This window comes from Fusarium proliferatum (genome assembly GCF_900067095.1).
Source record: "Fusarium proliferatum ET1 genome assembly, contig: FPRO_scaffold001, whole genome shotgun sequence".
NCBI classification, from domain to species: Eukaryota; Fungi; Ascomycota; class Sordariomycetes; order Hypocreales; family Nectriaceae; genus Fusarium; species Fusarium proliferatum.
In genome coordinates, this window is record NW_022194790.1 from 2487378 (window position 1) to 2510461 (window position 23084).

The 23084-nt window shown below is 48.7% G+C and overlaps 10 protein-coding genes across 10 annotated transcripts; 6 read left to right on the forward strand and 4 right to left on the reverse strand.

Annotated features, from left to right (window-relative positions):
- Positions 1-343: 343 nt before the first annotated feature.
- Positions 344-1551, forward strand: FPRO_01279 (putative Phosphotransferase enzyme family domain protein; the record flags this gene model as incomplete). Its single annotated transcript, XM_031233238.1, has 3 exons — positions 344-442; positions 496-1112; positions 1164-1551. 3 exons carry the CDS (start codon positions 344-346, stop codon positions 1549-1551), a joined length of 1104 nt encoding a protein of 367 aa, XP_031075194.1.
- A 670-nt stretch (positions 1552-2221) lies between these two features.
- FPRO_01278 (uncharacterized protein) lies at positions 2222-4646 on the forward strand (the record flags this gene model as incomplete). Its single annotated transcript, XM_031233249.1, has 5 exons — positions 2222-2513; positions 2570-3224; positions 3279-3596; positions 3645-3708; positions 3762-4646. The coding sequence occupies 5 exons, from the start codon at positions 2222-2224 to the stop codon at positions 4644-4646; spliced, it is 2214 nt and encodes a 737-aa protein (XP_031075195.1).
- Positions 4647-5630: 984 nt separating this feature from the next.
- Positions 5631-6395, forward strand: FPRO_01277 (uncharacterized protein; the record flags this gene model as incomplete). The annotated part of the gene is made up of 1 exon (XM_031233261.1): positions 5631-6395. The coding sequence occupies one exon, from the start codon at positions 5631-5633 to the stop codon at positions 6393-6395; it is 765 nt and encodes a 254-aa protein (XP_031075196.1).
- Positions 6396-6646: 251 nt separating this feature from the next.
- FPRO_01276 (putative small nuclear ribonucleoprotein) lies at positions 6647-7178 on the reverse strand (the record flags this gene model as incomplete). The annotated part of the gene is made up of 3 exons (XM_031233272.1): positions 6647-6954; positions 7026-7084; positions 7165-7178. The coding sequence occupies 3 exons, from the start codon at positions 7176-7178 to the stop codon at positions 6647-6649; spliced, it is 381 nt and encodes a 126-aa protein (XP_031075197.1).
- Positions 7179-7854: 676 nt separating this feature from the next.
- FPRO_01275 (uncharacterized protein) lies at positions 7855-10485 on the forward strand (the record flags this gene model as incomplete). The annotated part of the gene is made up of 3 exons (XM_031233283.1): positions 7855-7920; positions 7980-10255; positions 10308-10485. The coding sequence occupies 3 exons, from the start codon at positions 7855-7857 to the stop codon at positions 10483-10485; spliced, it is 2520 nt and encodes an 839-aa protein (XP_031075198.1).
- A 692-nt stretch (positions 10486-11177) lies between these two features.
- FPRO_01274 (putative LSM2-Sm-like (Lsm) protein) lies at positions 11178-11668 on the forward strand (the record flags this gene model as incomplete). Its single annotated transcript, XM_031233294.1, has 3 exons — positions 11178-11405; positions 11481-11583; positions 11637-11668. 3 exons carry the CDS (start codon positions 11178-11180, stop codon positions 11666-11668), a joined length of 363 nt encoding a protein of 120 aa, XP_031075199.1.
- A 304-nt stretch (positions 11669-11972) lies between these two features.
- Positions 11973-14522, reverse strand: FPRO_01273 (uncharacterized protein; the record flags this gene model as incomplete). The annotated part of the gene is made up of 1 exon (XM_031233305.1): positions 11973-14522. One exon carries the CDS (start codon positions 14520-14522, stop codon positions 11973-11975), a length of 2550 nt encoding a protein of 849 aa, XP_031075200.1.
- Positions 14523-16003: 1481 nt separating this feature from the next.
- On the reverse strand, positions 16004-16510 carry FPRO_01272 (uncharacterized protein; the record flags this gene model as incomplete). The annotated part of the gene is made up of 1 exon (XM_031233316.1): positions 16004-16510. The coding sequence occupies one exon, from the start codon at positions 16508-16510 to the stop codon at positions 16004-16006; it is 507 nt and encodes a 168-aa protein (XP_031075201.1).
- A 746-nt stretch (positions 16511-17256) lies between these two features.
- On the forward strand, positions 17257-19776 carry FPRO_01271 (uncharacterized protein; the record flags this gene model as incomplete). The annotated part of the gene is made up of 1 exon (XM_031233327.1): positions 17257-19776. The coding sequence occupies one exon, from the start codon at positions 17257-17259 to the stop codon at positions 19774-19776; it is 2520 nt and encodes an 839-aa protein (XP_031075202.1).
- A 185-nt stretch (positions 19777-19961) lies between these two features.
- FPRO_01270 (uncharacterized protein) lies at positions 19962-23042 on the reverse strand (the record flags this gene model as incomplete). Its single annotated transcript, XM_031233338.1, has 3 exons — positions 19962-21649; positions 21702-22130; positions 22184-23042. 3 exons carry the CDS (start codon positions 23040-23042, stop codon positions 19962-19964), a joined length of 2976 nt encoding a protein of 991 aa, XP_031075203.1.
- Positions 23043-23084: the final 42 nt, after the last annotated feature.

A 23084-nucleotide genomic window follows, 5' to 3' on the forward strand; every position in this document is an offset into this window, starting at 1 on the left:
CGCGTCAGATGAACCGAGGAACCGAACGAACCTAGGATTGTGGAGAGCTTGGGGAAGAGGGGGCCACTAAAGGTCTGTCTGTAATCCCCCAGATCTGAACCTCGGCATCTTTAGTGACTAGCAAGGGGCCAAATGTTCAAGGTACCTAAGCTCATCGAGTCAGTTCTCACATCCGGGGTACAATAACTCTTGACCTTGCAATTATCATTTAACCGTAGCTCCGCCAAACCATTCTTCAATTCATCTTTTTGTAACCTCCGACTTGTATCTCGTGGCCTTGAACCAGCAAATCGACCGCCGATCATCCTTTCTTGTATCTACTCACCACGTAACTGTCCTAGGGATGGCTGGTAGAATTCGACAGCCGGTCGATGAGGCTGCGCTTGAGAAATACATTTCTGAGCATGTTCCGACCATCAAGACACCGATTGATCTCAAACAGGTGAGTTCTTTGCTTGGACTCTTCTCAGTGTGATGGCTGCTGATGCTACACAGTTTGGTTTCGGCCAATCCAATCCTACATACCAGATTACTGCTTCAGATGGCCAACGCTTTGTGATGCGCAAGAAGCCACCTGGAAAGCTCCTTTCCAAGACAGCTCACAAAGTAGAGCGTGAATACCGCATCATGCATGCTCTGGAGGACACTGATGTTGCTGTACCCAAAGCGTACTGTCTATGCGAGGATGACTCTGTTATTGGCACGCCGTTCTATATCATGGAGTTTCTCGATGGACGTATCTTTGAAGACTTTACCATGCCAGGCGTACAGCCCGCCGATCGTGAGGCTATGTGGCGCGATGCCGTGATGACATTGGCACGGTTCCATGCAGTTGACTACAAAAAGGTCGGCCTAGAGAAGTTTGGCAAACCATCGGGTTTCTATTCGCGACAGATCAACACGTGGGTAACTATCTGTGGTAGCCAGGAGAAGGCCGTCGACATTGAGACCAAGGAACCTGTCGGGAAGCTCCCTCACTTTGAGGAAACGGTTCGCTTCTTCAAGAACGAGCGTCTGCAGCCCAAGGACCGGGCAACGCTGGTACATGGGGATTATAAAATTGACAATTTGGTATTTCACAAGACTGAACCAAGGGTCATCGGAATCTTGGAGTATGCTCACCTTCCCAGACTCCAAGTCATTTACTAACACATATTCTACAGCTGGGAGATGTCTACTGTTGGCCACCCGCTCTCCGACATTTGCAACTTTCTTATAAACTTCTACTCGGCCAAATCCCCTGGTGCGACTCCTTATGATGTATCCGGATTCCTCCCTGGCAAGACGCCTGGTCTTCCACAACCAGGCAAGATCCTGGAGTGGTACACAGAGGAGAGTGGATACGATCCCCGGTCAGAGGTTCCATGGGGAATGTCGTTCAGCATCTGGAAGCTGGCTGGAGTTTGTCAAGGAATTGCGGCGCGATATGCGCTCAGACAGGCGAGCAGCGAGAAAGCGAAACACTTCGCTGTGACGAGGGGTTCTTTGGCAAAGTTCGCTTGGGCATTGGCTAAAGAGGCTGGTGCGGATGAGACTGGGACGAAACTGTAGGATTTGCATTGTTGTAATGCGCGGAATGTCTGAGATTAGTGTCCCATGTGCAGATCTAGGCTTCAGACAGTCCAAGGGCAAGCTCAAGTGGATATGACTAGTATAAGTTTGTTAAGATGTCAGATAAAATAAAGAAAAGAGGTGGATTTCTAAGTCACTACCACCCCTGTAAAGAACTCACTTCTATTTGTTTCTGTTGGAGAAATTATCAAGGCATTAACATCTTACGGCGGTTGGTATGATCCAATCACTGGTGTTTTAGAAGCAACACCCACCAAGATTCAAATCCGAAACGCTGGGCTCTAATGGGACAGGCGTCTCTAGTCCAATGACGTTGCACGTCTGTTAAACAATTCCTCCCTCACAACCTAAAATTGAGGATATACCAACCTACCTACCTATATTTCGAATGCTGATATCCCCAGTGGCCTTGATCAATTACTTCTGTCCCCTCTTTGTAAACTACTAGGTCCTTGTATCTATCCAATAGCGCCTTTACGCGACCTCTGGGGCATCCTAGGTACCTATCTTATCGCTCGCTACACCAAAAAGGGACAAACTTGATTTAAACCATCACCGACAACGCGATAACTCGCAGTTCATCCTCTTTGTTCTGACCTTGTCCCTCCCTTAAATATTACTACTATAGGACTACCTGACTGGCCTTTTCATGGCTGGCAACACCCGCCGGCGCATCACGTTGCCGGATCCTGAAGAGCGACGGCCTTTACTGAGTAGGCTCAGTACAGGCGGCCCAGAGAACCGCGATGCCCTGTATAGTTGCATGACAGACCCTCATAGTCACTTACCCGTGTATACCAACATACACCGTATTCGTCGCGACATCATCAGCGTTGTTGAGGACTATTTGAGCCTCGCCCAGCTGCAGGATCTGAGGATTAATGTTACAGTTGTGCGGCCGTTGGTTGATAAGTTCTATGGCCTCAACGACATATCCATCAGTAAGAGGAGTGCTGTTCACCCCTTTTGAGGACCCTTTACTGATATCATCTGATAGTCTACTGTTTGCTGGTTAATCGTGCTCAGTTTCTCGAAGAGCAGTCTCATCTCAATAATCGCCACAATGTCAACTTCACACGTGCTACTCTATGTGAGCTCATAGCTACGCGCATCCTGAGACGCTTTGGTGAAGTGCATGATGATGGCCACGACGGCCTTTTGCTTCTGGCTCATATTCTAGTCGCTGGCTTTGAACCCTTCCAGAATGCCCCAGAAGAGATTCGAGACGAGGCAGAGCGCACCACCTCCTGGGTTGATTACAAGACGCTGCCATCTCTTGAGGTGGCCATTGTCACCGAGAGCAAGCATTTCTTGAGTTCAGCGACTTGCCAAAAGGTCGTCAACGCCATATACGAGGGTCGAATTGTCTATACCCCCTCGACATTTTGGGACATCATCCCCGATCATTACAAGTTAAAACCCATCTCTATTTATGATCCTCGCGAATCCCCTCTTCTCAACCAATATCGTCTGATTGTCCCTCGAACCCGAAATGTCCTCGAGTCAATCCAATTCGCCACTCTGCTCACTCTCTACGTCGCGGTTATGGTTCTTAGAAGGAAAAACCGCTATGGACCAACAGAAGCAGCCTTTTCTATCTTTGCTTTTGGATGGGGCTTGGATCAATTTGCTACTATTCTAGCACATGGTTGGTATGCTACAGACTTACTTGTTGTGTTGTCACTCGAGTACTAACCTTTCGAAAGGAACGTCTATACCCAGAACCTGTGGTCATTCCTTGATGTGGCTTTTGTTCTCATCTACTGGGTATATCTTGTATTGCGGTTCTTGGGCTGGAAGCTTGGTGACGCGAACCTAGACGAACAGGCGTTTGATGTGCTTGCACTCGCCGCTCCTGTCTTGGTTCCGCGGCTTGCTTTCAATCTGCTGAGCGACAATCTCGTGTTCTTGTCCCTCAGGTCAATGATGGCGGACTTTTTCTTCCTCACAGCTCTATCTGCCTGGTGTTTCTTGGGGTTTCTGCTGTCACTTCTGTGGCTCGGCGAGGGGGCACACCCCATCCTGTAGGTTTCTGCACCACCTTGGTGAAACGTGGTATTAATATGCATCAGAACAATATCGAAGTGGATGATCTATATCTGGTTTGGATTGGATGGAACAGGTATCCATCGATCGGTCAGTCTTCGTCTCCCCCTCGCACGCTTGACAAATCCTGACATCTATCCTAGACCGAGTTTCACTGGCTGCTAGGACCTAGTGTGATGGTAGCCTTCGCTTTCCTCGGGAACACCCTCTTCCTTACCATTCTCGTATCGATGCTTTCCAATACATTCAGCAACATTTCGTCAAACGCCATAGCGGAGATCAGTTTCCGCCGAGCAGTTCTGACACTTGAGGGCGTCAAGGCCGACGCTGTGTTCGCATACCAACCCCCGTTCAACATCCTCGCCGTATTCTTATTCATCCCGCTTAAATTCGTCGTGAGTCCGCGCTGGTTCCACAAGATCCACGTCACGGCAGTCAAGATTCTGAATCTCCCTCTCCTGCTTATCATCGCTGTTGCTGAGCGCCGTCTGCTCTGGCCTTCCCGCGAGATCGAAGACCCAACCGAGATCAAATCTCCGCCCCCGACAAAGAGCCAGTTTTGGAAGAAGTGGCGGTTGACGGTTCACCGAGACCTTCGTGCCGTCTTTCAAGTGCCACCGCCTGATACTGTCCACGACGATATCGCTGTCGATGATGATCTCACACATCATCTCATCCGTCGACAGTTCACACGCAATGCGACAAATGATATAGAGCCCCGCAATCTACATAACACCTCTAGGCCCGATCCCGGGGCTCGACGTCCATCTCGACGAGATTCTATGTTTCCCGGGATCCCACCCCAGAAGCTTCGAGGATCTTTCTCCGAGAATGACATGTTTGAGGGAACTACAGATAGGCTTGCCAATATGGAGAAAGCGATACGGCGCATGGAAGCGATGCTATCTCGCCTAGTTCCATCTGTCGAGGATGCCATCAGCGATGATGAGCTGGAGCAAAGCGGGACACTTAGGGGAGACAATACTGCCGAGTCGTCATTTAGAGGTTTAGCGGATCGTGATTCATGATGGTTGCATGGTGTTTGGGTATGAGCATAAACAGAATTGCACACGCAGAGAGCCAGGGAAGGGCGTTGCGAAACAATATTATTGTGGTGGCCTTTTTCTTTTAGCACTGATTAACTGGCACTGTTGGAAACATCCATTCCTGTCACCACACAGCCAGCCGTCCTTCCTTTTCTACCTCGCGAATAGAACTTGTTTTTCGTCTTTCTCCCTCAGCAATAATTCCAACACATCTTTTTCTGGCGATTGATTCCTGAACATCTCAGGATGTGCACTCTCACGTATTTCCAGCACAAAGAATGCAAACACACCTGGCTTGTCCTCACGGAACCGTGTGAGCCATTCATGGGCCTCAACAATTGCCCGACCTTCTGCGATGGTACAGCCAAGGAACCACCAAAATTCTATAACACAAAGAGCCGACCATGTCCTCGATGCCAGCTGCACGGTATATACGATCGTAATCTGGTTCGGATGGTGGAGGACATGGGCTGGGGAATTAAATGGGGAGTTGGGCCAGGACAGGATGATTGGGGTTGCGAGATGAAGTGCGCGATTCTTTGAGGCGATCGTTGCGACGGATTTTTGCACGAGCCCCGAATTCCTGGTGTTTTATACCAGTTTGATCAGGGAATATCTCGAGCAACAATTGTAGGGTTCTGTCTGCCCGGTTCATGCACCCCAAGATATCCATCCATACTGATCCAAGTGAACCAGATATGTTCTTTTCCAACCCAACAAAAGGCGATCAGTTCGAAGCTGAGCCCGCTACCACTCTGCTATGAACCAGAGATTTGTGTTTTCCACCAACAACAGCTTTATATCCGTCTTTTGTTCCTGTCAACTATTTAGTCTCAATTTCTTGACTCTAGAAATACATCACGTGCCGCATCCACCCAGTGCCATCACAAGTTTTCAACCTATGATCCAAATACAAATGAAGCCTCACCACAATCACAACGTATTTCACATTGACAGGCACACATCATGCTACCAACGCCAGATACTTCGCACGTCCCATATGAGCGAGTCTACGAACCTGCCGAGGACTCATACCTCCTCTTGGATACGCTCTCATCTGCTACAGAGACCGAGTATCTCCAAAACGCGTTTCCCGATATAGCGCCTCTCGTGGTGGAGGTCGGCACAGGCTCAGGTGTCGTCCTCGCCTTCGTCCACGCACATGCGCAAAAGCTTTTCGGCACGCGCGAGGTCCTGACTGCGGGGGTTGACATGAACGCCTTTGCGTGTCGGGCTACAGTTGGGACAGTTGCAAAGGCAGCTTTTGACAACCCCGACTCACATGCATTTTATCTGGGCTCATGCATGGGGGATCTCACAACCCCATGGCGCGAGGGCACCATCGACGTCCTCATTTTCAACCCGCCATATGTGCCCACGCCTGAGATGCCTGCCAGACCAGATTCGTTTAGCGCAGACGACCTTGCAGTCACCACAAAGCCTTCATTTGACGACGATTCGTATCTGTTGGCCTTATCTTACGCAGGCGGCTTAGATGGTATGGAGACAACAGATAGGCTGATCGAGGCACTACCCCAAGCCCTGTCCCGACGCGGTTGTGCCTACCTCCTCCTCTGCGCTCAGAATAAGCCAGATCAAGTCAAGAGTCGCGTTGAGGGGTTTGGGCCTGAATGGCGGGCTCAAACTGTTGGAAACAGCGGCAAACAGGCCGGGTGGGAGAAGCTGCAGATCGTACGGATATGGAGAGACTATTCAAAAGCCGTAGAATAAAAAAAAAGATGTTGCGATGGAATTGGGGTGTGAGAGAGCATATATTCAGATATCTTTCCAGAACAAGAAAAGTGATACCCACCCCATGCGGGTTCATACAGTTTTAATGGCCAAACAACCCGAACGCCAGGTTCCATTTGAATGTGATATCTTCGCGATAACGTGGTCACTCCACATCAACGACGCGCATGGGCGCCTCCGTCCTTTCCCCGTCTTGTCATGTCTCTTGAATCTTCTCGTGTCCTCCTCGTTTAGGGCCGTCCTCCGCGACCGCGGCCTCCACCACGTCCGCGTCCCCTGGGACCGCCTCTGCCTCGTCCTCCTCGTCCACCCCGCTCTGCCTCCTTTCTGGCCTTGTTCTTCGGCTTAGGGGCGTCGTCGATGAGCAGTGTGTCAAGGGGTAAAGAGTCGGGCAGGATAAAATATCGGATTGTTGAACCTCGAATATTCATCGTTTCCAAAGAGATGGGGTCTTGCCCTTTGATGGTCATTTTGACGGTTCGGAGGGCGGTGTTCATCTGAGGAGAGACTGAGGAAATGGTACCATGAACAATGGTTCCTAGATGACAATTAGTACACGGCTGCTCGCATGGCTGTAAGCTTGCTTAGGGGCGAGGAGAAATATATTACCATTTTTCAGCTCAATTGTCACCGTTTCGTTGGCGCATTTCATGAGAAAACTAGTCGCCCTAAGTCAGTCCAGAAGCTCAAACTTGACAAGAAGCTCAGCACAATCCGAGGGTGCGCAAGAGACAGAGGGAGTTCTTACCGAACCAGCTTCATATTGGCTACTTTAGAGGGCTTAGGCGCTTAAACTGCTGTATGATTGTTCGGGGTGGAAGCAGGCGGTTGCTAGGCGCGTCGTTGTAGGATCGATGTGGTGTGAGGCTGAGAGGCTGGCTATAGCAAGGCCGCTTGAATTGTCGGTCGGAAAAATCGAGGGTCGGAGCTGCATTGTCCCCACGTGACTTCGTGCTGCGAAGCTCGGTCGGTGCTTGGTCAGTTCCCCACACAAGTTGCATCATTGGTGCAGCTTATCGATAACAGCGCCTGGGGTTGAAGTAACAAACCATGGATGCAGAAGCCATAAATTGTAGCCTCGTCAACTTGAGCTTGCCATCTCTCAAAGAGTGCCTTACCAGTGCCCCGGGGTTTCCGTCCTTTTCTTTGCCTGCTCTCTACCTGGCGCCCGGGGGACTTGTCGCCTAAAATTTTCTTTAACTTAAGGTGCCTAGGTAGTATTTGCCTCTTCGTTCCTTTATTCATTCGCCGATTTCGCCTTTCACTGCGCCCCGCCTGGAGACTACGGCTTCCATCCATCATTACCCCACCACATTCAAGGCTCAGGATCAACGCGGAAAACGCAAGAGAGCTCCATTCTTCCCTACGAAATATAAAAACCTACAACATCCTGAAATTCTTCACCTGGGGCGATATCGCCAGCCGTATTGCCATAAGTATGATCTCGGGACGTGGAGGAGCCGGCGCTCGGGGAAGGATTCGTCCTCCTCGTCGCATTGTGCGTGTAAGTTCGATGCACTGAAATGTTAGTATCTAAATCCTGAATTATGACTTTGCCTTTAGCCAAATGAAGCCGCCGAGGGTTCCGATTTCGAGGCTTGCTGGAAGATGCTAGATGAAGCCCTTCGCGACATTCACATGAAGAACTGCAGCCGACTGTCATTCGAGGAGCTGTACCGAGCCGCGTACAAGATGGTACTTAAGAAGAAAGGCGAATTGCTTTATGATAGGGTCAAAGCTTTCGAGGAACAGTGGTTCGCAGATCATGTTATCCCCAAGATTCGAGAACTCGTCAGCAAGAGCCTGATCAACATTGGCGCCGAACGAACCTCGACGACGTCCGTCAATGAGAGGCGGCAGACAGGGGAGAGATTCCTCAAAGGTCTGCGTGATACTTGGGAAGATCATAACATGTCAATGAACATGACCGCCGATATTCTTATGTATCTTGACAGGGGCTACGCACAGCTCGAGGCCCAACGAACCCCCATCTTCGCCACCACCATCGCGCTTTTCCGTGATCATATTCTACGATCTTCGCTGAACACGAACACAAAGGGCAAGGTGATAGACATACTTATATCAGTGGTCCTCGACCAGATCGATATGGAGCGCGAAGGAGATATCATCGACAGAAATCTCATCCGAAGCTGTAGTCGAATGCTCAGCAGCCTCTACGAAACCGAAGAAGAGAAGGAAAACGATAAACTGTACATGACAGTATTCGAACCTCGCTTCCTTGAGAACAGCAAGACATACTATGCCGCTGAGTGTGAGAAACTACTACGCGAATCGGATGCCGGAGCTTGGCTGCGACACACCCAACTGCGACTGAATGAAGAAATCGATCGATGCGGAACAACAATCGAGTTAGAGACATTACCCAAAGTCACGCAAACAATTGATCAAGAACTCATAGTCAAGCATCTGTCCGAATTTTTGGCTCTTGAAGGGAGTGGCCTGAAATGGATGATTGACAATGACAAGATTGACGACCTCTCGATTCTCTACAAACTCATCTCCAGGATCGATTCAAAGAAGACTGCTTTACGAGACATTTTGCAGAGTCGCGTGGTTGAGCTAGGCCTGGAGATTGAGAAGGTACTGAAGAACACCGATTTCTCGTCCGGTCATGGCGAAGGAGACGAGGCCGGTGAAGGGGAAAAGACAAAGATATTGAACCCTGCGGCGCAGCAGACAGCTGCTGCGATTAAATGGGTAGACGATGTACTCCGTCTGAAGGACAAGTTCGATAACCTCTGGGCTCGTTGCTTCCAAGGAGATCTTATTATCCAAAGCGCATTAACCAAGAGCTTCTCTGACTTTATCAATATGTTCAGCCGCAGCTCTGAATATGTCTCTCTGTTCATCGATGACAACCTAAAGAGAGGCATCAAAGGCAAGACAGAGGCAGAAGTCGATATCGTTCTAGAAAAAGCTATCGTCCTGATCCGATACCTTCAGGATAGAGATTTGTTCCAGACATACTACCAGAGACATCTGGCAAGACGTCTTCTTCACGGAAAGTCCGAAAGCCATGATGTTGAAAAGCAGATCATTTCCCGAATGAAACAAGAACTTGGCCAACAGTTCACCAGCAAGTTTGAAGGCATGTTCAGAGATCTCGTCACGTCAACAGAGCTCACCAGCGGCTATCGTGACCACATTCGTGACCTGGGAGATGGCAGCGGCAAAACCATCGACCTTAATATCAACGTTCTAACTACAAACTACTGGCCACCCGAGGTCATGGGCCGAACTACGCAGATTGGCGAAGGATCTCGTGTTACGTGCACATACCCCCCTGAACTGCGACGACTGCAGGCGAGCTTTGAGCAATACTATCTAACTAACCGTAATGGACGCAAGCTCACCTGGATTGGTACCACTGGCAGTTCAGATGTCAAATGTACCTTTCCGGCCATCCCTGGAAAGTCTGGCCCGCTCTCTCGGGAGCGAAGATACGAGATCAACGTACCGACTTTTGCGATGGTTGTCCTGCTTCTCTTCAACGATCTTGAGGAGGGCCAGTCATTAACCTTCGAAGAGATCCAAGCTAAGACCAACATCTCAACTCCAGATCTCATGAGGACACTGACAGCTATTGCTGTGGCACCCAAGTCCCGCGTCTTGATGAAGGATCCTGCCAACAAGTCTGTCAAAGCAGGCGATAAGTTTTCTTTCAATGCATCTTTCCAAAGCAAGACCATACGAATCAAAGCACCCATCATCAACGCGGTGTCCAAGGTCGAAGATAACACGGAACGAAAGAACACTGAGGAGAAGAACAACCAAACCAGAGCTCACGTTGTCGATGCGGCAATTGTGCGAATCATGAAGTAGGTCCCAAGTCTAAGTCTTACTGCCAGCTTTGTTCACTAACTCTCGTAGATCTCGAAAGGAGCTTTCTCACTCGCAGCTCACTAGTGAAGTTCTGTCACAGCTCTCCGGCAGCTTTCGCCCCGAGGTTGCCCTCATCAAGAAGCGTATCGAAGATCTCATCGCGAGAGAATATCTTGAGCGCCCTGATGAAGATGACGCGCCAACTTTGTATCGCTACGTAGCGTAGACTACAAGCTCAATCTCACGAATCACGAAAGAAAACGAATCGGCATTTTCCAGTCTTGCAAGGCGTTGGAATGATAGGATCCATACACTATTGATATACATAGCGTGGTTGCACATGGAGGCTTTTGCTTATTGAAGGCAAGGAAAGGGAACCGTCGTCAGGATGGTCGGACATTTGTTGCTAAGAACGACACGAGAACCCTCCAAAGATTAAGGCAAGGATTTGAGGTCTATAAAGACGTATGGTTATCTACAAGTCTTACCTGTAGCGCGACTGGATTTGGCTTTTAGTCAGTCTTGGTTCATGGCCAGCTGGTTTTATTTAGAAGGAACAAGAACTACCTGAGCATGGCTCTTCATCCAAACAGAAGTATGAATGCCAAAGAGATATCCATGTAGATATGTCACAGATTAAAGAAATCAGTGATGAATTACTGTTGATTCGAAATCATTACCTGACTTGCTGGTGAATCATGAACAGTCACGTGATCGTAGTCAACGCTGCCTTGGCTGTAGACGCTATCATGATGGAGATCTTGCACCACCAAACAAGCATCTAAGCGCCTTCCTCGACACAGAAACTCCCTCGAGAAACAAAACTGATTGCAACTACAAGACAAACACTCGTGAACCCCCAAAACATAGTCGATTTATCCCGCATAAAGCCGCAAGCGCGCAAAAGCCACCGACACCATGCTCTTTTTCAGGTACCATCGAACTATCTTCTCTGTGGTTAAGGCCCTTGTTCGCACACTGACACGCTATTCATACAGCTTTTTCAAGACGCTCATTGACCATGAGGTCACTGTAGAGCTCAAGAACGACATTCAGCTGAAGGGGATTCTCAAGAGTGTGGATCAGTACCTCAACATCAAGCTCGATGACATCCAGGTTGTTGAGGAGCTCAAGTACCCTCATCTTGTATGTCGACTATACCCTTATCCTGGGCGATGTGAAAGAAACTTGATATCTGACTTGGGAATAATAATATCACAGAGCTCTGTCAAGAACGTCTTTATTCGAGGCTCAGTTGTGAGATACGTTCATCTTCCCGGTGCGTCAGTTGACACACAGCTGCTTGAGGATGCTACACGGAGGGGTACGTTGCGCTTTCAAAGAAAGTCATACTATATACTAACACGCGTGTTACAGAAGCTGCAGCTCAGCAAGCCAAGGCGAAATGAGCAGTTCAAGGTGATGGATGAGAGGCAAGATAAACTTTTTCGCAGTTGACTCTTACTACTATGGTAAATGGAGAGTGATATTTACGTCGAAGCCGGGATGATCACCAGGGAGAATTCATGAGGCGTTTGCTCCTGATGCGGATAATGAGTTGCTCTTCTTTCCCCTTTAAACATTATACAGAACTAAGAGTCATGAAACAATTGACGACGTTGATGTGCCAACATGGTATCTAAAAATTAAAGGTCATCAGATGGAACTCCCGCTCAAGAGAATACTATACAAATCGCTCCACATCATAATCGATCACCAAAATGCTCCGCCGGCTTTACCAGGTTTACCGTCCCAGAGTTCCTGATCCGACATCCTGTCATCGTCTTCACCTTCAATAAGTGGCATTACCAATCCAGCCCGTCTTCTTTCTGAAAGCCAGCGGTCTATCCAACCCTTCATGCGCTTTCTTGACTGTTCACTCCCTACATTGACTGTCGGGATGACTTTCTCTATTCTCAGACTCATAACAAACATGGCGAGCTCTCGGAAGCTACTGTGTTCTGAGTAAGGAACCCCAAAGCACATGGCTTCCTTGGTACTGCCTCTCTGCGGAACAAAATCTTTATATCCAAATCGGGTTCGCCAGCCCTTGTCGTGAAGGATCTGCTGGGTATGAATGCTGCCAGGTGGTGTGTTCGCACCGATGGCTTTGCCTGCTGGTCGGAAGTTCCAACCACTTGGCCGAAGTCCGACAATACGACTAAAGTATGGCTTATAGCTGTTTAGGTATTCCTGAAGAGTTTCTGCACGAATTTCCATCAACATCTGCATGTGCACCTGTGCCTCGAGGGGATCAGATGTGAGGAGTGCCGTGAGCTCTGGGTCGTCCAGCTGTTTGCAGATCTTGATCTTGCCAGGTGAAGCAAAGATTTTTGACTTGAGTGCTTTAGCAATGGAAATGCATATACGTTCTTTTCCAATAGAATACGTCCCGCAAATTATGAGCAGCCGTTGAGGATGTTTCTTTTTGGTGTCGACTTTTGCGTTCTCATCAAGTTTTGTGTTTGGGAAGAACTTGCTGACTGCTGGAGTTCCTTGTCCGCTAGCCTTTTCCCAAATATCGTCTTTGCAATTGGGATCAGGAGACAATGAGCCACAAAGATCGGCGCAGGCCTTGATAACATCATTCTGGGGCGGAAAAGAATATCGTGGATTGAGATACGTGGTGTCCAAGTAGCAGATATCAATCTTTTGTTGCTTGGACTTTCCAGAGATCGCGTCGATAGTCTCTGGCTTGAGAAGAGGATGCTTGACGTGAGCAGGGCAAGCACGGAAGTCTCCACAATGTAATATGCGTTGAAGACGGCTGTTGGGGCCTTGCTTCATAGTCTTTTCAAAAAGGAAGAGAGAGCTTCCCGGGCAATGATTTGCTGGTATCATCGTTACTTTCGCGCCTTCTGTCCCTGGTATGTCATAGGATTTGTCGAATTCAAGCTCCACAACCCATTTTGCCGCTGTACGAAGTTGATTTCTGACGAGACTGCCCGTGACTTTGCTGCAGTATATAGGGCCGTGACACCATCTTGCTGTAAGACCGATATAGTGGTCACTGTGAAAATGACTCAAGAAATATGCTTTGCAACCCTGGACGGCGCCATACCGGAAAGCGTCCACGCAAATGGAAAATCCAGGCATGATCTTATAGAAAGGGCACGTCCTCTCATATGCTTGCTTTCCTCGGGAAGCGTGCTCAGCAGCAGCAGCTTCTTGCCATGCTGAGTCTTCGGCATTGCTGGACATGAGTTTCGAGAAAGCAGACTTCGGTGCCGGGCCAGAACTTGCAACTTCGAAAGGGTTCGCCTGACCGGGCCTGGGAACAGCAGCCCGTGCAAATCTTTTGCTGACGTCGGTTGATTCGACCTCAGGGGTCGAGACAGGGATCGCTGATGTTGGTTTCTCCGACTTGATTCGTTCTGGTGTTGTTTGCTGCGGTTTAGGCAACGGGATCGGGTGTCCATCAAGGCAGGAATTGACATGCCGTGTTGCTTCATCTATGGAGATCCCTACCAGGCTTCCGTTGCATATAGGACAACACTCTGTCATATGATCATCGTCAAGGGGGTCATCGGCCAGGTCTTCGCTTGAAACCCCAGCTTCCTCCGCTTCCAACCTAGCTTGCTCTCTCATGTAACGCATTACTCGCATTTCCTCCCCTTCAAGATCGTTCAGATCTGGGAACTCCTCGTCTACTAGTTCTCCGAGATCGTCGAATTGTTGGTATGCTGAATCTTCCCGTTTCAAGGCTTGCGTGGTAATATCTGCTTCCTTCTTTTCATCGATCTTAGTAAAACCGTCCGTCTGGACCTCGTTTTGCGGGGAAAGCTCCGTACATTGGCCATTATTTTCAGGCTTGTTGTTTGTGGCCATAATATCGTCTTCGGGCTCATCCTCACTGTCCGAGTCCATTACGAATGGTGTCTTAATTTTAGATTTTGTTGACTTGCGTGAGGGTTCGCCATCACACTTGGTGGGTGAGAGCCGGTCTTCAGCCTCGACCACCTGCTCAGCTTTTACTGAGACTTTATTCTTGGACAATTGTTCAAGTTCTTCGCTTAGTTTCCTCTTTTTATTGGGCGATTCGGCCTCATTGTATCGGATCGAGTCGTCGGCGTCATCGGCAGTGTAGAGTTCTTCGTGCTCAATAGGGTCTGGCGCCGCCCCAAGAAATAGAGAGGCCTCATGTTTTTCAGCCTTTTTGAAAAAGCTAAGGATACTTTGATTGGCCTTGACGGGCTTTTTGGGTAAATGCGAGATAGTCTTCTTCGGTGTATGAGACTGGCTGGACTTTTTCGATGCCACCATGATGATAGCTAATGAAATAGTACCTATTGTTTGTCTTTGGCAGAGTAGAGAACTGAAAAAGGCCCACGTTCTTTAGTTGTCGTCAAGACAATGGGCAAAAGGCAAAGAATGCATACAAAGATATCATAGAAAATCAGCAGCCAACCAAAAATGAAGTGGGATGCTTTGAACCTCTTAACGCGAAAGCGCGATGAGTGGCAAAATGGGTGTCGCGCGATCACGTGACGGAGTAGAGAGCAAATTTCATGGGTGGCTCTTCGCCACGCCTCTCCATCTGTGTCCCTACCTAGCCTAGCCACCGAAGCTACCGTGTTTATAACTCATGACCACATGGTTATTTTATAATTCCAGTGTTTACGGCTACGCTTTTCTTCTGGTGCAGTATGTCACAAAATTTCAGTCTAATTCATTTTTTACTTCCCAAATTACAGTATGCAAATGTGCTGTTCCCCTCTAATAGATAAATCGCGAGAGGTTATGTATTTCGACGTGGATCGAAGATTGGTCTACAAAAGTTTGGTTGTGAGAATGTGCAACACTCCGTCACAACTGTCTCTCCAGAACTTCAGCTGCTCTAAATGTAAAGCAATACGATATCTATCTGCAGCGGAAGTGGCCTTCTTCACACCGCTGGATATACCAGCCAAGATGCAATGAAAGCATAATGATGAATGTGCTGAGAGACACAAACATGTGCGCATCGCTTGGAGACAGTGTAATACCAAGGACACCCTGGGAACGATTCAACCACGCAAGCGCCGTTGAGCCATCACCAATGAACCAAAAATCAGAACAGTATCGAGCCAGTGTACGACCCGTGTTGAGGGGTTAGCCTCAACAAGAACAGTTACTACACTTTGATCCGAGCCTCATGGCAAAGAAGAAGGTGAAGAAGAAGAAAGGAAAAAAGAAAAAGCAATGTTTGGAGGAAGCGCTCCTTTTATACCCGGCCGGTATGATCATGATGCCCTCGAGACTGAGGTTGAACTTCGAGAATGACTCACGGGGGCAAAGTTATGTAGGCAAAAGCTTGCCTGCAACCTATGATCAATGAGTTGGCTTTGCCACTTTGATAAGTGACCAATATAAGAGAAAGGTATAGCTCACTTAGGTTGTTCGGTTCCTGTTGCCTGCTTGGGGCTGAAGTTTATAACTGTTGCCTGGGATAATGCTTATTTGCGGAAAGCAAGAATAAGACTGGAACGCATACTTAAGGTACTTTCTCATTGGATCAACACAAGAGTACATTATTATGCCCGTACACATGCTATGGTTTCTGTAAGAATATAGGTAGGCACTACATCTATCGTGAACTCTGGTCCTAGAGCCACTTGGGGTAGCCTGGCAGCATTGTTGTTGAACATTGAAGACACGACTTTGGCAGGAAACAACTACCAGTACGATATTGCCACGTATTGCAGGGCCATAACCTAACTATACCATCCAATTTTTGTTCTTGGGGTATTGTTGAAAGCATTTGCTTATGATGACTCTTCTACTCTCTCAAGCATCTTTCCATGAACCCCTTTCCATCCAGCCTCGCATGAGCTTTTGATCATACCCATGATGAGCCTAGAGCATGTAATGGAGACCTGCTCTACGATTTCCAGGTTTCCACCCTCAGATTCTTGAATCTTCCAAACAGTCTCAAGGACCAGACCCATTGGTCCACGCGTTCTCACAAACACACCGCTTTCCAGGTCGAAAAACTCATATGAACTAATCACATCGGAGTCCCAAAGCCCTGCTGGTAAGGTGTGAATTCGGTCTATGACTGAGTAACACTCTGGTGCTGCGATAGGCTTAATCTCAAGTGTGTCAGGAACCGATGGGGTAGGCTCCGGAGTGGCCGTAGCTTCGAATTTGGACATAAAAGGATTACAATGTAAGAAGAAAACATGGTCGTGGAGCATCTCTATTGCTTTTGGGGCTGCAGCAGTCGAGGAGATAGGCGATGTGTGCTGTATCTGGGCGGTTGTCTGAAACATCGTGGCTGCTGAAGTGAGTCGTGTTGTCCGAATTCCTTGATGGTAGTAACCGCAAAGGTATATTGTGTGTTAGGGGGGCGTAGAAATGTTCAATACGATGATTGTCGGAATGCAAAATGTTCAATCCTGATCAAGGTGTACTTGGTGTTGCGGAAGAAGACACCGACTCAGCAATAACGATGAAAGGTATTGAGATACGGACTGAAGGGTATTTCAAAGGACAATATATTACCTATGAGAACTGACCTTCTCAATGAAAAAGTATTGTTTCTGACTCGGAATGTGACAGTTTTAGTTTCATCGTCGTATCATGATTGCAAGTGGCCGCTAACAACAACATACCTTAGCGCCTAACTGAAGGGAATTGGAGATGAGGCTGTCTTTGCGCATTAGCCACTCAAGTCTGCCCCACCACAGCGTTGTCAAGCCTGCTCATTGGCTACCACCTTAACCTGTAACTTGGGGAAAGCGTCAAGGGCCCCTTTCCAAATATGCAACATTGAATGTTACAACAAACCCAATTCCTTCAACGCTTTCGACATCGCCAAAAACTCACCTCCCGTCATCACTCCTTGCCTTCTTTCTCATAGCTCGCACTCAGCCCAATCTCCATCTTCGCTCGCATGCATCACATCCCCAGGCTATCATGAAGTGAACCAAACAGGCACATCAAGCTCAAGCGATCTTAGCTTAGTTACACATCCCCTGCTAAGTAACCCGAGACAGGCCTCACAACATTCATCACCATGTCGTCGCTTCAAGTCAGAGGGCCGGACTTTTCGGTCACAAAGCAGAAAGCGATTGAAGATGCAAAGAAAATGCAAAAAGTGGTTGCCGAGCAGTGCTCAAAAGTCGGAAAGGACCCTCCACAGTATCGACTTTCAGAGCTCATTGGCAAAGGCAGTTTTGGTCGGGTCTACAAGGCCACCTCTCTAACAACGAATCAGCTCGTTGCCGTTAAAATCATCGACATTGAAGAGAGTGACACAGTTAACCCCAAGCTTGCCGACACATATAGCGACTTGCTCAAGGAAATTAGTGCCCTGCAACTGCTCAGCAACAGTGGCGCCAAGAACATCAATCATGTTATCGATGCTCTCCCTGTCGGGCAGTCCATGTGGATGATTACAGAATACTGCGCTGGAGGCAGCGTGGCTACCCTTATGAAACCAACCTCACCGGGTGGCCTTCAGGAAAAATGGATTATTCCCATCTTGCGCGAAGTGGCCGAAGCTGTCTACTGGGTTCATGGCCAGGGTATCATTCACAGAGACATCAAGTGTGCCAACATCTTGGTCACGGAGGAGGGAAACGTCCAGCTTTGTGATTTTGGAGTTGCTGGTGTTATCGAAACCAAGTTTGACAAACGCTCAACGGTCATTGGTACACCACATTGGATGGCCCCAGAACTATTCGACCCTGCGGCTTCTTATGGTACTGAGGTGGATATATGGGCTTTTGGCGCCATGGTCTATGAAATTGCATCGGGTCTACCACCAAGCGTGGCTGCAGGCATGATGGACTTCAACAGACTAGGCTCATACCTCAAACAACACATCCCTCGACTTGATGGCGACCGATATTCCCAAGGGTTGAAAGATCTCGTGGCGTACTGCTTGGTTGATGACCCTAAGAAACGCCCACCAATTGAACAAATTCAGAGACACCGTTACATATTCAACACACAGGATGCTTATCCTGCTTCGAGCTTGGCACACTTGGTTAGAGGCTACAAGTTGTGGGAAGCTCAAGGTGGTGTTCGCAAGTCCCTCTTCTCCGCAGGAGGAGCCCAGGGGCCATCTGACCTCGCTAACTTGGCCTTGGACAATGATGAGTGGAACTTCAGCACAACCGCTGCGTTTGATCAACAGGTGCTTCAAACTGGCGACGCTCAAGCTGTGTTCGATGTTTATGGCTCCAACGTCGACTTCAAGCAGGATGAGTTCGATGATGCGTCTAGAACCCAAAAGCCAAAATCACGTCGACGTCCGCCACCTCACCTTCCTTCCGTCAAGGCACCGCTGGAAAAGCTATTTGACCCAAATACGATATCGAACTACGAGGACAACTCGCGAGCATATTATGGCCGTCCGTTTCCTCCGCCTACTGCCGATTTCACCCCCCCACCACCGCCTCCTGCGTCGGATTTACCGCTCAGAGACGACTCATCTCAGTCTCCTGGTGTGAGAGAATCCCTGATTGATCTTGACATGTCCCTAGATGGTAGCAACCTCTCCGAATTTGTTGACCTGAACACAATTAGAGCTGGAGATCCCAGGGCATCGACCGACTATGACTTTGGAGATGTCTCCTATAATAAACCACCACTTAGTGATCCAGCAGATATGATGAACAACAACCGCCGAACACGAGATTGGAAGTTTCCTTCCATGGCCCCTCCCGCCTCAGCAAACCCGGAAATGTTCAGATTTCCGTTCAACGATGACCAAGGGCCAAGTACCAGCCGCCTCATCCACCCTCCGACAGAGCCAATCCAGCCTTCGGCGCAGTTCAATGACCTTGCAGTTCCCTCCCCAGTCAACAACCGAGCGTCGTCAGGCAGCCTCATTGACTTAGACATGGGTCTAGCTGATCCTATTCCTATGAGCGACTATACAAGGCCGTCCACATCACACTCGGACGTTGGATCATTGGCTGGCTCGGAGTTAGGAGGGGCTGATCCTTTCCAGCTAGAAAAGCACGCCTCTCTTTACCTTATGCCCAACAGTATACGAGAGCCATCCATCTATGTATCCGATGATTCTGAGTTTGCAAATGCCGTTGCGGACCTTTCGCTGAATAACACCCAGCGACATGATCCTCAGATGTCCTACCAGCAAACACAGGTTCCCCTGCATCAACCCCAGGGACAACTTCAATCTTTCCAGACCAACGGGGGCACCCCGAGTGAAAGACCCTACTCCCTCAGCGAGTTCGCCGATACTGACCCTGAATCTTTTACTCCGCAAACGCTTGCCGCCCCTGAACTTCAACCTCCTCCACTTCAGCCTCAGCTAGATCGGTCACCGGTTCGCGACGACTACCCTCGATCTTATCAACAACAACAGCCATCCCTCCCACCTGCACCCACTGCACCCTCACCCCAAGTTATGGAAGGCCAGGCCTCATCAGAACACGTCAAGGAGGAGCTTCGACGCATGGCCATGAGCCTAAGTGATCATCTCAGCCACGCGAATACATACTTGTCGGGTCTTCCACTTCGAAGAGCGAGCACAACAAGGATGGAGTCTATTGAGACCCCTTGAAGGCATTCATGAATGTATATGGGCACTGATATTATAACACCGCGTGATCTTGGAGTTTGGAAATGGCTTCCGGTTACATTGAAAAGCGGTAAAGGCTGGATATTGTGCAATACAATATATGATCATAATAAACCACGAATAGAATGTTCAAAAATCCCCCCATTCACGAAGCTCCCGCATTTGGCTTATTGGAAACCGACCAGGTCTCCCATTAGCAAAGCTTGGTACCTTTCGATGGCCTCTCCCAACCTGATCAAAACTCCTGCCGCCAGCATTTTGACCTCGTTCTCCTCCCCACCATCTTCTCCTCTAGTCTTCTCGAACACCATTGCGACCCATTCTCTTGTCTCTATCACCTCTCTGCCTTGGGTTTCACAAAGCCGACGCATGTCGCCGCCATTTACTTCCAGCAGGGACGCCATAGCCACGAGCCACCCTTTCATGGCGCCGAGATCGCCAAAAACATGTACACGAACGCCCAGAAGCAGATCCCATAGCTCCGCAGTCAACTGTGGCAGCGAAAGCGTGGAGGGCCCAGCGGCGTGAACAACAACACCTAACGTCTGTAGGTAGAGCGCCAGAAGCGCATGGTTGAGTATGATGGGTTTGGCAGAACGAAGCGCGACCTGGAAATGTGCTGTGAGTGGGGAGAAGAAGGACGTCGCAAGCAGAGCGGCAGTCGTATTGGGAATAGCACGCATACGAGGCTTGGAACTAGATTTGGACTTGTAGCGGGCCGTGAAGCTTTGAAGCTTCAAAATATCAGGGCCTGTGTTGGCATCGGCTGCTTCTGCAGCAAGCGGGGCAAGGAATGAAGATGTCAGCGACTGTGAGATATTCTCGAGAGCAGTTGATGGGAGTGCTTTCAGCTGGGACGATAGCAGGGAGCTGCTATCATTTCCCGAGCCAATGTAAAGTTGCTCCATCTTTTCAGGTAGCCGCTTTGAGGGAAAGGCGGCAGCCGACTGGTATTGAGATACTTCGAAACCCGCCAATTCTCGTGCTGACAGGCCCAACGTGACGAGTATTGATGTCCGTTGGTGGAGGGAATAGTCGCCCTCGAAGAAAGTTCGAGCAAACCATGGGGCCATTGTCTTAGGTTGAGAGACAACAAGCGCTAGCATAGAGTGTAACCGTAAATCATCGAAATTTTCGATCTCAAACTTATCTTGTATACCCACCAAAAGCCCAGCCAACTCATCAGCGTGGAAACTTACCTCGGTTCCATAATTGGCCTTGCGCCTGATGAGAATCGGAGCTGTCTGTAAAGAGAGCAACTGTTTGTCGTATGATTCAGAGTCTCTGAAATAGGATATGAGATCTCTGATATAAACAGGCGGCTTGGGCTTGTTGCGTTGTACAAGTGTTGCGTCATCATCCGAGTCTTCAGGGTCAGAGTCCTTCGAGTAAGGGGCAAGATCGTCGTCCTCTTCTGAAGACTCAATCTCCTCGATGATGGCTTTTGGCTTGGGTTCGCTAACAACAGGCTTCTTCTTTTGCTTGGCTTTCTTTTGAAGAGCCTCGCTTGGCGTTGAAGGCTTTCGCTTCTGAGGGACAGTCTCAATTGCGTGGTCGAATAGGATAGGGTCAATGGGGCCAACAGGGTCAGAAACCTTGGTTAGATTTTTTAATTGCTGCGCTTCCTCTGTCTCTGTCTGCTCCATCTTGAAATCGAGCCTCTGCTTTTTATCATCGATCAAAGCAGACAACGATTCCCCAACTACCAACCCAAGAAACTGAGCTCTGGGCTGTGTGGAACCAATGCGATTGGAGATGGTGTTCATATATGTGCCCAACCGCATGAGCAACGTCAATTTCATTGGAGAAACTCTGTGTACGTAGCCAGCGGCAAGGAGCAGGATTTGGGTATGCGCTACAAAATGTCAGCAAGCATCTAGATGAATCGCCGTGGGGATAGTCGTTACCATCTTGCTGAAGCATTGCTGAATGTCTGATGTACAGCTCATCTCCAAATTGTGCAATGCTTTTCTCCAGTACTGTAGTAATCGCTTCTCGGTCTCGTGCGAGTGCAGCTACAACAGCTCTGCGAATACCTACCCCATCGCCAACACCAGCACCTGACGAAGATGCACACCAGCTGATAAGAACGTCTCTTTTCGTTTCGTCATTCAATGCGACTTCCGTGAGAAGCCCAGCAACGGCAGAAACCTTGTCGTCGGGATGTGTGTCTTCCAGGCTCAGACGATTCAAGTATTTCTGTGAAAGGTGCTGAAGCAAAATATGGAATACCTTCTTAGAAGTTCGATGTTGGCTGAGAGCAAGTTGTATGAAGGTTGAAATTGAGTTTCTTTTAGAAAGAAGAAGTCCGTTGATTGCGATTCTGATAAGAGTTTCTGCGGTATAAGCATCAGCAGGTATCAGTAAATGGAATTCTTATGTGTCTTACCTGAATGGTGCAGCGACAGCGACTTCTGGAACAACTCACAAGCGAAGGCCATTCCATCAGGTTCAGGCGATGAATGGACCCAAGACACAATAGCATTTCCCATCCATGTGCTATATTTTAGTCCATCAGCAATCCAGTGAACCCCATCGTCGACTTTGTCGCGTCCCATGACTTCTAAAGCTTCCGCTGCGATCGACACAATCTGACTGTTCGAGAGAATTGATACCAGTTTCTGACACTGAACTCTTTGCAGCGCGACACTGGAAATTCCTTTGATCGATGTGCTCCATATCGTAGAGATTGACTGAGCACTACCAAGAATGGAAGATAGGATACTCAGCAGAATGCCGGTGTTGATTGATAAGTCTGCTCTCCTCTCTTCTTTCCCTCCTAGCCGTGACTCTTGAATGAGCACTCGCAGTTGCGTGATGACAGCGTTAAGACCAGTCAGACTGCGAAGACAGCCAAGGAAAAGATCCGCATCTCGTGGAAGTTCTGTTTTGCCCTTTGTATCGTCTTCAATATCTCCCTCAAGCAAAAGTGTCCAGTAATTTGATGCGATCTCTGAGACAAGCAAATGGATGATAGACGCACTCTTGGGACTGGGTGTTGAGAATGAGAAGTTACTCGATGCAGATTTTAGGTTATTTAGAAAATTCAGTATCGAAATAAGTGTATCGTAGTCTGGTTGACTTTTTAATGCATCGATGATTTCATCAGCCGTCGATTTGTCACTGATGCTGGGTGGTTTCTTTTGGGTAGAAGCGGTAGAAGCTGGTTTAACCTCTGTGAAAAGTGGCTCGGGCTCATTCCGAGGTTTGAGGTAGGTTGTGCTCACAGGGGTGAGAAGGTCGTCCATTCTAGTCTGTGCAGCTTAATTTGGCGGGCTGTCCACGAAATG